This window comes from Anopheles funestus, chromosome 3RL (assembly GCF_943734845.2).
Source record: "Anopheles funestus chromosome 3RL, idAnoFuneDA-416_04, whole genome shotgun sequence".
Taxonomy (NCBI): Eukaryota; Metazoa; Arthropoda; class Insecta; order Diptera; family Culicidae; genus Anopheles; species Anopheles funestus.
In genome coordinates this window covers 11,296,064-11,307,494 of record NC_064599.1, presented here as the reverse complement: position 1 = coordinate 11,307,494, position 11,431 = coordinate 11,296,064, and the positions used below count along the sequence as shown (strand labels likewise).

General features: G+C 45.9%; 4 protein-coding genes across 11 annotated transcripts in view; 1 reads left to right on the top strand and 3 right to left on the bottom strand.

Annotated features, from left to right (window-relative positions):
* Positions 1-289: 289 nt before the first annotated feature.
* On the bottom strand, positions 290-2,214 carry LOC125768136 (protein mono-ADP-ribosyltransferase PARP16-like). Its single transcript, XM_049435397.1, has 3 exons — positions 1,817-2,214; positions 1,189-1,702; positions 290-1,124 (listed from the first exon to the last, which is right to left on the bottom strand). The coding sequence occupies exons 1-3, from the start codon at positions 2,006-2,008 to the stop codon at positions 667-669; spliced, it is 1,164 nt and encodes a 387-aa protein (XP_049291354.1). The 5' UTR covers positions 2,009-2,214; the 3' UTR covers positions 290-666.
* A 137-nt stretch (positions 2,215-2,351) lies between these two features.
* Positions 2,352-3,566, top strand: LOC125768138 (proteasome inhibitor PI31 subunit). The gene is made up of 3 exons (XM_049435399.1): positions 2,352-2,749; positions 2,841-3,328; positions 3,410-3,566. The coding sequence occupies exons 1-3, from the start codon at positions 2,606-2,608 to the stop codon at positions 3,528-3,530; spliced, it is 753 nt and encodes a 250-aa protein (XP_049291356.1). The 5' UTR covers positions 2,352-2,605; the 3' UTR covers positions 3,531-3,566.
* A 35-nt stretch (positions 3,567-3,601) lies between these two features.
* Positions 3,602-10,759, bottom strand: LOC125768113 (E3 ubiquitin-protein ligase SHPRH). The gene is made up of 3 exons (XM_049435335.1): positions 4,923-10,759; positions 4,311-4,851; positions 3,602-4,242 (listed from the first exon to the last, which is right to left on the bottom strand). The coding sequence occupies exons 1-3, from the start codon at positions 7,756-7,758 to the stop codon at positions 3,669-3,671; spliced, it is 3,951 nt and encodes a 1,316-aa protein (XP_049291292.1). The 5' UTR covers positions 7,759-10,759; the 3' UTR covers positions 3,602-3,668.
* The window catches only part of LOC125768126 (uncharacterized), a 146,526-nt gene continuing 145,852 nt past the window's right edge, over positions 10,758-11,431 (bottom strand). For all 8 annotated transcript variants that reach the window (XM_049435374.1, XM_049435375.1, XM_049435378.1 and 5 more), the window contains one exon: positions 10,758-11,237. In XM_049435374.1, the coding sequence (XP_049291331.1) occupies positions 11,128-11,237 (110 nt within the window). In that variant the 3' untranslated portion in view covers positions 10,758-11,127. The remainder of the gene's footprint in view (positions 11,238-11,431) is intronic.

Genomic DNA, 11,431 nt, shown 5'->3' with positions numbered 1-11,431 from the left:
GAGTAATGGATTTAAGTAAATGTGTGGAAAAACATATATAAAACTACTTTTTTTTTACAAACATCTAGTTTGTGTACATCAAACACACGTGTCTAGTATGTCTGTTTACATATATTCTAATGAGCATTAACCTGTTGCATGGAGACGCGCCTGAAGAGTTCATGCTTTGCCCATTACATCGAGGAGAAAACATTTAAAAAACATCGCATTCAATCCGATTTATAAAGCATTCATTTAAAAACTGGTGTTAAATGCAAACTATAATTATGAACTAACGATCCGATTAGGCTTTCGCTTTCCAACCACTGAACACAGAGTGTATTGTGGTGTGTAGTAATTTATTATCATTTAAAAAATGAGCTTCCCTTCTACCTCGAAACTTCCAAACTTTTGCTTCACGCGGTTGGAAATCTAATATTTGTATCACCTGTAATTTACCCCTTAAATCTTTCCCGCTTGAATACACTGTCCCATAGATACGAAACTAAAGAAACTAACACAGATAGGAAACAAGAAGAGAACGCACTCTCAACCGGATGCATTCATTCTCAAGCGCGCGCACACACACACAGTGGGGATCCGGTCTTGGAGGTTCTTCCTTGTTGAAGGCAAACACTGGGCAGCATTAAACAGTCATCTCAGTACCTCAGGGCGTTTGTTTTGTTGCTAGTTTTTGCCGCAGTAGCCTAGCACCGCGTTGTAGACATGGCTTAGCTTCTGTAGAAACATTTCCTTTACGAAGTGCGCATTTCGACTGTTGATAAAACCGACAATCAGCAGCAGCCCGACGTAGCCTCCGATCAGCACGAAGCCTTTGTTGTTGGCAATCCACTGGATGAACCGGCTCGGTGGATGGCGCATCTGGTATGAGGCTTGTGTGACCGGTAGGGCATACAGCGCGTCAGCAGCCGACTGTGGTCCGCCTAGTGTGGCAGTGGCGTTCACATCTTTGGTGGTTCCGTAGAGTAGCAAATAGCGCACCTGCACCAGTTCGTTGTTTTTCACTAGAATGTATCGTTCCGGTATGCTTCCGTTACCGGTCAAGGAAGCAGCCATGACGGAAGGACCGTCGGAGGTGGCGGCCGTTGGTGTCCTTCCATCGTCAGTCGGTGTTGGTGTTTCTTCTAAAAGCAAGCGAAAGTTGCTTTCATTTCAATTCAAAACCAAACGCGAATACCAACCATTTACCTTGACTTTTCACATAGTTCGGATTGTCGACGTATTCACAGAGCGCAATGCAGGCCAGATGCGTGCCGAGGGAGGATTTGCTCCAGCCGGACCCGTTTGGGGAAAACATTTGGCTCACTTGCAGCTCTGCCGACAGGTAGATGCCCTCGCCGAACAGGGACACTTTGTTGAGATGCTGCTGCAGACCGTAATGCAGTATGGAGTGGAAGTTGAATAGTCTGCTGCCATGGAAAGCATGCCGCGTTCTAAATTCTGTCGCATGATCCTGAAATGCCCGTTCGCTCGAATGATTGTCCCGGTACGAAACTTCGAAAATGTGGCTGGGCATTGCGTATTTGGCGTAGCAGGGACATTTGCCGAGGACTTCATCGTGTTGGGGCTTCGCAACGGTTTGAAGCGCAGGACGGGCCTGTCGACAGAGAATCCAATGCAACAGTCCAACCGTTTGTTCGTCGAGCGAGTTCAATTCAGCCGGAAGATCCGCTACCGGCGGTATAGTCTCCAATACTTGACACTGACGTGGTGTTTATGGAGTGGTTCGGAAAGACAAGAGCGTTGTATCAGATAAGACTGTTCCATTACGTGTATTACGGATACGCAACACAGACGCAAAGTTGCCCATTCTTACCAGCTGATCGATGCTTTTCTCATTGTTTATAATGAAATCTGGCGGAAATGGCTGTAGGCAGGAATCGTACCGAAACGATTTGGCAGCCGATACGAATAGCGATAACCGCAAATCAGCCGCAGCCGGGTCGCGTATGAGCGTTTTTAACACTAACAATCGTTTGGCTTCGACGGACAAAGCTGGAAGCTCCATCGTGCGTTTCTGTATGAATCGTATGAGCTAGACTAAATGCGGCTAGAACGGAAAATGCACTGATTTCTTCGATAGGCAAACATAAAGTGCGTACTGGAAATAAAACGGATAACCAAAATCTAAACACATACACGCACGACCAACCAAGAAACGACATTCGTTTTAATAACAGCTGCAAAAAGTAAACAGCAGATGTGTAAACATGTGCTAATGTCAAAATATTCGTAGAAGGTGTTTATAGTCGCTCTTTCAGGATGATAAATTTAAGCGCTTCTAGATGTTGGTGGAATAAAGGACTTTGCTGAAGAAAATAGAACTAAAAGCGAAATTGAGCGTGGCTTTAAATATAAAAGTCGAAGCTGCGTCTTTTTGATAAAATACTTTTGAAAGAATATCGTATTTTTCTTTTATATGATGTACGTGTACACAGGCATTAACAGGGTCGGCAGATCACTTTGACAATTCCAGGCATTCTAAACAAAGTAGACTTTCTTCGGATGATAGTTCATATTTTGGTGTAAAAGTATTTTCCCGACGCTTGACTCTAAGTTTGCAACTTTAATTGTTAAAATTTGTGGTGAAATAAAAACGCGTAAGATGCAGTCGCCCGATCTGTTTGGCTTGGAGATGCTGTGGAAGTTGGAGCAGGAGAAAGTGACCAAAAAATCAGACCTGATGATACTGTTGGTACACTGGTATTTGATGAAGAACGGATTTCGTAACGTTGGCGTTGGTGATGATGTGCGTTTTATGCCATCTGGATTCCATTCCGATTATATCCGGCATATGTTACCTGTTCTCCCTTTATTTTGTTGTTGTTGTAACCCCACAGAAAACGCTCGAAAACAGCATTGAACAGAGCGAACTGCTACCGGAAGGGTGGAACGCTAACGACACATCGTACGCCCTTCGCTACACCATAAACAACGAGCTGTACAATCTCCACGGAACTCTCTCGAATGATACGATGATCATTAATCTCCTGCATGCCAAAACGCTACAGGTTTCGAACGTTGTCTTTAATCTGGAGACAACCATTCAATCATGTCGGGGCGGTAAAGTGATGACTCTGATCGACAACATCGATGAGCAAATTTCTCGACTGGATAAGGAACTCGTACAGCCAATACACAATGGTGCCCCCACACAGAGTTCCAGCACACAGACAGTGCCAGTACCAAAAAGGTTGGCACGCGTTCATGTTCATGTCGAGCAGGGAGACGTGCCTACTATACCATTCGCTGGTGTTGGTAGAGCGGATCTCGATCCGCTGGGAAGACTTGGAGGAGGTATGCTGATAGATCCTCTCCGTCCCAGAATGTGAGTATCATTGAAAGTTGGTACTGTTGAACAATGTGAACAAATTTCATCCGCCTTTATGTTAAAACTTTTCTCTCACAGGCCGTCGGGTATGTTTATACCCAGACCTCGTATCGATCCGATGGGGCCCAACATTAATTATTACCCGAATCCGGATCATCTCCCTCCTCCTGGAGGTTATGATAACAACATGTTTATGTAAGCGAAAGAAGTTTTGTTTTTTTTTTATTTTCGTTTCCATTTGTAAATAAAACGATTTTTTGCTTCATAATCTTGTGTCGATCGTGTTTTATTGTGTATGGTAACGTAACTCTGCAGACAGAGCCAAATGTACACTTTTCTAGAGTACGATCATATCACTGTTTGCGTCGTCGAGCCAAAATAGCTGCTCCAGCTGCTCCACCGTCACATCCTTCGATAACCATCGTCCGCTGCGATCGCCCTGAATGGTATCGTGAATCGTCGCTTCAATCGTTTCGAGCATGATGAACCGATGCACAAACGTTGGCCGTGTCTGTCCGATACGATGCACACGTCCGATCGCTTGCATTTCCTCGCCCGGATTTAAAATCGGTTCGACCAGAAACACGTGCGTCGCCTCAGTTAAATTCAATCCCTTCGAACCGTACTGCAGTGGAAGCAACAGACACGTGATGCCCAGTGCGTAGTCCTTGAATTCTGCCACACTTTTGTAGAACTTGGCCGACTTTTTGCGATACTTGATTTCGTTTTCCTGCAACGCTACGGCGAGCTCGGCAAGGATCAGTTCCCAGTGCGAGAATATCACGATCTTTACGTCCGGTTCGGCCTTCATCAGTTCGAGCACCGTTTCGACGATTTTGAGGATTTTGTTCGAGTAACATCCGCGCACGGATTGTGCGTTGGTATTTTGTTCCAGCGTAACATACTGCATGCTAAAAAAAGGATCCAGAAATAAACTGTTAATAAGGCCAGCACAATAAAAGCAGAGCATAAAACCTACTCCTTCACCAGTTGCTCGTGTCGACATATGACACACGTGATTTTGTTGCCGCTCGATCTGGAAAACTTTATCAGCTTCAGCGAACACACACTGCAGAGATGGTGACCACACTGTAGCACGGCATACTTGCCCTCCGGAACGATTTGGCAGATTGGGCACAGATCGATATCTTTCCTCGCACCAAGATGTTCCAGATATTTGAGCGTACCCTTCAGCCTTACGAACTCACGCTCGGCGGTTGCCTTCGCCAGCTCTAATTCGGCCATCGTCTCCGGTAGCTCGCAGGCGAGCAGCTGCAAAAGGGTGGGTTTCTTCTTCGTACTCTCCATTTCCCGGTGTTCGGCTTCCGTCAGTAGCTGCAGGCGTGATTTGCACATGGTCAGTTCATCGTACGCAGCTACGGTGTAGTTGATTTCCACCCAGTACTGCGAGTACTCCTTAAACTCGAGCTTAATGCGCTCAATAAATGACAGGAAATGATCACCCTCCGTAACGATCGTCTGATCAAGCGCTTCCTGCCGTTTGGCGTACGTATGCAGCTCTACAAGAAACAAGAATGGAATGTAAAGGTTAGCTTGGTGAGTCATTCGCAAGCATCCGGCATCTGCTCACGTTTCAACACTTGTTCCTGCGGCGACACCTGCCAAAGACCTCCGGTTGCAACTTGAGTTTGTTTGATAAGAAATAGCACCGCTTCCAGTTGATTCACGGTGTCCTTTACGTTGCACAGCAAACACAAGGGTGCAGCCGATTGGCCCTCCGCCACTAGACGTTCCTCCGTTCGCATTCCATTCTCATCCTCCTGGTACAGGGTCGGATCAAGGTGACAGGCAAAGGCGGTCCGTACCAGCTGCTCAATGTTTTTGCGCGTTTCCTCCGGCCAGAGATGATTCGGTTGGAGATTGTCCACGAAAAAAGCGAGCGATTGGAAACCTTCCTTGAGCTGGCGGTGCCTTTCCACAACCTTGTCCAACCAGATCGTTAGCCAAAGATCCATCGAGCGCCACGAACTTACGCCCGTGTTCGCTAGCAGATTCTGCTCACGGAACAACCGATACTGGAACGCATTGTGGCGCTGTTCTTCTTTTTCGAAGCCAACCAACAGATCGTGCCACCAGCCTCCATTGAGCCGTACCAAGGGTTGCTGGTTTTGGGGTGCAATGAGCTCATTTACCTTTTCAATCGCGGGCAGCAGCGAGTTCTCGATCGAGCGTACCTTGCCGGCGTACTGTTCAATGTAGCGCCACTCGAGCCGAGCACATCGTTCTTGGTACGCTTGGATTTGTTCTGCCGTCGGTTTGAGGCCTGAATCGAGCTCCTGCTCGAATGTACGCAACAGATCGAGAAGGTTGTGTATGGCGTGTATCTGGAGCAGTGTGTCGACGCTGATTGTGCCCTGGTAGTCGTCTGCCCAGCGCAAACTCGCCTGGTACAGTCGGAAAGCTTGACTGTAACGCTGCTGGAGGATGTGTACCGCCGCCATACCGTTCAGCGAGGAAACGATCGACCGGAGTTGCCCTTTGCAATCATTCACGTTGGTTGTGACGAGATGCTCGTGCAGTTCGGCAGGTGTCAGGAACTTCTTCGCTTGGAGTGTGGTGCCAACGTACAAAATGGACGGTATGGTACAGTCCAGTCGAAGCTTCCGCAGCGGTTCCAGCAGTAAATTCAAGGTCTGTATGCTCATCTGCGCCATCCTAAGCGAGGGCCCGATTTTGCGTGCCTTCTCACGGAACGCTTGCGCACACTGCACGTGTTCGCTGCGGTAGAAGTAGGTTTGCAGATCCGACATCCAAATGTAGTGGATGCGTTCCGTCTGCGGAGGAATGTCCAGCTGATCGAGAACCGCATGCTTGCACGTGCGCCACATTACGCGCACCATCATCGTGAGCAGTGGTTCGGCATTGCCGCTCTGAAACCGTGCAGCGTAATGTGACCACACCGGGAAGTTGCTGTACGGATCGTAATCGAGGTAATGCACCAAACCGTGCAGATTGTTGATCGTCTTTTCGATCGGTGTGCCCGTCACCGTCCAGCGGTGCACTGCCGGCAAGGCTTTCACCATCTTCGTCGCACTGTTGTTCAGTCCCTCGACCATCTGCGCCTCGTCCAGACACACGCGCCACCAACGGATCATCGTGAGCGGTGTGGGCGGAACCAGGAAGCGCTTCTCGTGACGCGAGGTCCGTGCATTTTCCGCAATCAGATAAATCTCCGGCTTCAGCACGTTGTAATCCGTCAGCACCACATCGTACGAGGCGAGATCGGCCGGGCTAATCCACTTGCCCAACGTGTCCGTTACACCGTTGTACACAAACACTCGAATGTTTGGATCACATACGTGCTTCCGAATTTCGCTTTCCCACTGATGCTTGATGGAGGCCGGCGATACGATTATGGTCGCGCCGGATTCGACCAGTGGTTCCGTGCGCCAACAATCCGGGCAAATGTAGCGGGTCGCTTTGCTTCGTTCCGGTGGGTGATGTTTGAGAACACACTTGCGATGCTGCAAACGGCCACACTTTCGACAAGTGATAGTTTTCGAACGATTCGTTCTAATGCAAAGGCACTTCAGTTCGGCGGATTCGTCATCGTCCGTCATCGAATCATCCGACGATTCCGATCGTCTTTGTTTTACCTTGCTGGTATCGTTCTGTTTTTTGTTGAGCAATATCAATCCAAGTATCTCGACCGTTTTTCCCATTCCCATCTCATCGGCAAGGATGCCACCGGCGGGCAGAGGCGTTGGTTTTGGCTTCTCGTCGCTTATCGTGTAATCGTACAGATTCATAAAAAAGTTCACCTCACCTAGGGAACGGTTCCGTAGACGAACGTACTGGGCTGGCAGTGTTTGTGGCACAGTCTCTCGATGAAACATCCAACGGATGGCTTGCTGTTGGTACGTACGCAACAGTGGACGCAGGTACGGATGTTGCACAGTGTCCAACCCATGATGTTCTATCGGTCGGGCTTGATGGTGTAATCGTAATTGATCATAAAACTGTTGCACCGAGATAGCTTTACTGTCTGGGCCGGGTGTGGCAGATGTTTTTTGAAGCTCCTCCTCGACAAAGCACTGTCTTTCAATGTCTTCGAAAAGGAGATGAATCATTCGCTGCCTTTGTTTCGTGCAGCTGTAGTCGATGGGATCATTTGGATCTAGAATGCGCAGAAAAATGCCGAGAATGACGGTGGTGCAATCGTATGCATCAGTTCTTTCGCGCAGCTCATATTCCGGTACGCGACGGATATCACGCAGGATGGATTTCAGGTTCAGTTCCGGGTCTAGTTGATTGTACACTTGGCATTCATGCTTGAAATGCGGCGCCACTGGCGGACTTGTGGATGTCGAGGGTTCACTGCTGCTGTTCAATGGTGCTGTGGTTGGAATGTTTTCGTTCAACAGGGTATTTTTTCTTACGCCAATATCTAATAGACAATACTCCATTGTCCCGCGATAGCGATTCGATGTCTGTGGAATGACTGACTGACTGTGGAGAAGTGAGCAGCAATTTCAACTTGCTTCAGCTGCGGAAATTTGTTCTCCTATTTCGACCGGTATGTTTGTTTCCTGTTGTTTACAAGCAAGTGCTAACTTTAAATCACAAGGTTAGCTCATACGCGAAAGACGCCATATTGGATTTCATTTTATAGCAAGTTTGAAAGAAAACGTTTTTTTATAGCAGCATATGAATAGATCGATATTCTAACCGTAAAAAAACAAATTATGCCTAAAATTGTAGTGTATTCAATTCAAATCACAAAAAGGCATTAAATACAAGGAAAAATCGAGCGTCCTTCACATCTCCAACGTATCCGCATTGCTCCGGAAGTTCGTCAGAAGGCTATCAAACGAAATTAAAATGATAGCGGATAATAATTCTCATAATTATTATAAATTCATTCGAAGTGCACTAAAGCCCTTAAAATGCCCAACAAAGTTTCAGAAAGTAAACAATTCAAAGATTGACAATAATTCATAAATAAAACCATTCAAAAATCGTAAAAACTGAAAATTTTCCGGACTCAACTAACAACGTTCGTGGATTTTTTTTCTTTCATTTTAAGCATAATCATAATCAAAGAACCAAGAATAGTAGCGATTACAAGAAGAGTATTTTATTTCAAAAAATCCAGAACATTTAGACGAGACGAAGAAGAAACTAATATTCGCTTATTTCATGCTAAGGACCTTCCCTAACCGTCTGGCTGTGCGTGTTATAAACTATCCAATCATCAGTTGCCGCTCTAGTTGATGGATGTGGGGGAAACTTAGCTTCTAAACGTTCCAACGTCGTCTTTCCCGTTTGTCCAATGCTCAAATATGGTTGGTTTTAAAATATTTTGGAATACGATTGTAACTACTGCTAGCAAAGTACTCCTCCTCAAGCAAAACTTCTACTCGTGTTGCTTTCCGGAGTTCCAAAGTTCGTTGGAAGTTTTTATTTTTCAAACGTTTGGTTTGCTTACCGAACCCTCTCACCAGGTGTACGTGTACGTGTGTTGATTTCTAACGCGTGTATGCTTATCAGTTAAAAGATTAGACTTCTGTTCCAATTCTATACGAGCTAGAGGTATGCACGCATAAATGTTCACAAAATTATACGTGTTACATCTATCGTCTACATTATTATCATTCTTGTAGGAGAAGCAAAATCCTACTGGAATGTTGGAAAGTTGCTCCGAACAAGTGCTCCAGCATTGTGGTTTCAGTGCACGATAGTAGTAGCTCTATTGATAAGAAGACTTTCCATTTCTTACTTCGTGTCACTATATAGATAGTACTAACGTTATACTAGTCATTTCATATAAGTAAGGTTTGAAGCTCAGAAGAAGTGTTGCAAAGTGCAAGTTCTTCCGAACCTGTCGGCCCGTGATTCAACGACACGAACCCTTTTCAATTGTCATTAACGATTGCATGCTTAATTATTCGCTCGCCCATGTACGTTCCATTAGTAGACAATGTACAGTGTATTGGAGTTCGGTTGTTTATAGATTGCAGTGCTCGTATGTGCCTTCACTATAGCTAGCTGTTAAAAGAAATGTTGCCACGTTATCATTATTGTGGAAGGCTCTACTATCCTGTCATGCTATATGCGCATCGCTTAGGATCATCTAAACAACTTCATCCACCTCCCAGCAGCCTGGAAGGAACAGTTTAGATAGCTCACTTCACAAGGCAAAGGTGTGGGGTCAGAATCGTACGTTAGAGCGTGTTCGAGTATTGAGTATTATATCATCATTTGTTGGCGTGCATCAGTTAGTTTACATAATTTTTTGGTCATTCCTTGTGACCGTTTTCATCCATTCCGTTAGAACTTTTGGAAGTAATTCTCGCCTATCATCTTATAATATTGCGCTTAATTTTGACTTGTGCATGCTTCTGCACTTATGTATGCTCCAGCAAATAGATGTACAGAGTACCGAATTTCAGTAAAGAACTCCAAAGCACAGGGAAAGTTCATTCAGGATTCACTAATTTCCGAATATTAGTACACCACGTGGTCGTTTACTACACACGTGACATATGTATGTAGCTGAGGCTGCTCTGCTTTCCTTTTGATTGCGCGTTAAAACTTAAACCAAGTAGCATTTTACACACTAATGGGAGCAAAAGAAAATGGGGCCTAAATGTCCAAGAATGCTCTGCCGTTTGGCAATGAATAATCGTTTAGTTTTCCCTTTTTTTTTAGCGAGTAGTCTCATATTTACAAGAAGATTAAGTGAACAATAGTACATACGTTGCTAAGATGAGTACCTGCTATGACTGAAAACTATGCCTACTATGCTTCTACTCCATTGCTCGATTGCTTCAAATTCTGTGCCTCCTCTTCCTCGCCCTAGGTGGACTATGACAGTACAGCTGTGCGTAGCTTTGTGCAGTGTTCACTGAGATGATGTTGAGGGGGTAGTACCTCAGATTCGGGAGATTATCGCTGGCAGTGTTTTGGTAAGAACCGGGTTTTTACTAAGTTCAGTGTTGAGTGTTATTGGTGGTGATCAGTCAATTTGAGCAACGATCGATCGATCACGTGTTCAGTCGTCGGTGTGTATACTATCTTACGCGATAGATGACAGCTGTCAGATGCAGCATGCGCGGCTTACTTCGGCAGTAGTGGCAGGTGGGGTTGCGCCAGAGAGTTGTTTGACCCAATCACACTCAATCGTCCTCCTCCTTGACTTCTCCGATCGGCATGATCGACAGTGACAGAAGTGGGTAAGATTTCGGGAGGAAGAAAGTCGATAAAGTACGCATTTGACTGGGCGTGTACGAACAACACCCCGTTACATTATTTTCCCATCGCAGATTTTGCGTATTCCATCAGAATTGCTTTCGTAGCATTCGCTCTGCGCTGGGCTGGAGAGGGTTTTGATCAGATCGAAAGAGGGTTTTTGGATGATTATTTACAAATTGCCTAATGCTAAACACCGTAGACATGCAGAGGGAAGGGGTGTTGCGCCGGAAAATCACCATCGATGCCGAGCCCTACCATTCATTCACCCCTTTCGCCACGGATTACTAAGTATTCATAATAATAATAATATTAGCAATAATCTATAATATTAGTTAAAAGAAGTGAAACCAGGCACAGGCAGGTAGACGGACAGGTAGTCAGCACGCTGTTCAGTGCTCTGTTCGATTGCCCAATCGTGTGTGTCCCTTCCGTTCCGGGTGCCAGTGGGTACGGTTGCAACGATCGGTTCCTTTTTGTTTGCCATGGTGGCGCTGCAACATTCCTTCTGCCTTATTGCCTTAGTTCTGTATAATAAAAAAAGAGTGCGCGAACTTGGATATGGATGCCTTTGGCCCCGCGCTCTAGTCCCATTCGCCGATGTACATGGCTCTCGGTGCCGGTATGTATCCGCGTGTTGGCAGCGGTACACGGCCGTACATGTGACTATAGGGTGACTCGACCACGTCCGTATCTGGAAGATGGGGTTTGTAAAGTCAGTTGTGAATTTCCGGTTGTGCTTTTCCGCACGGTTAAGGAAGCAACAAGCAGCAACAATGGCAGCGTAGTAATGCAGGATGATTCGGTAAATTAGTGGCCCCCATTTCCAGTTCCCCCAAAACCGTGCACAGTGAAGTAAAGTGGTGAGTTTTTTTCCATAATAATAAA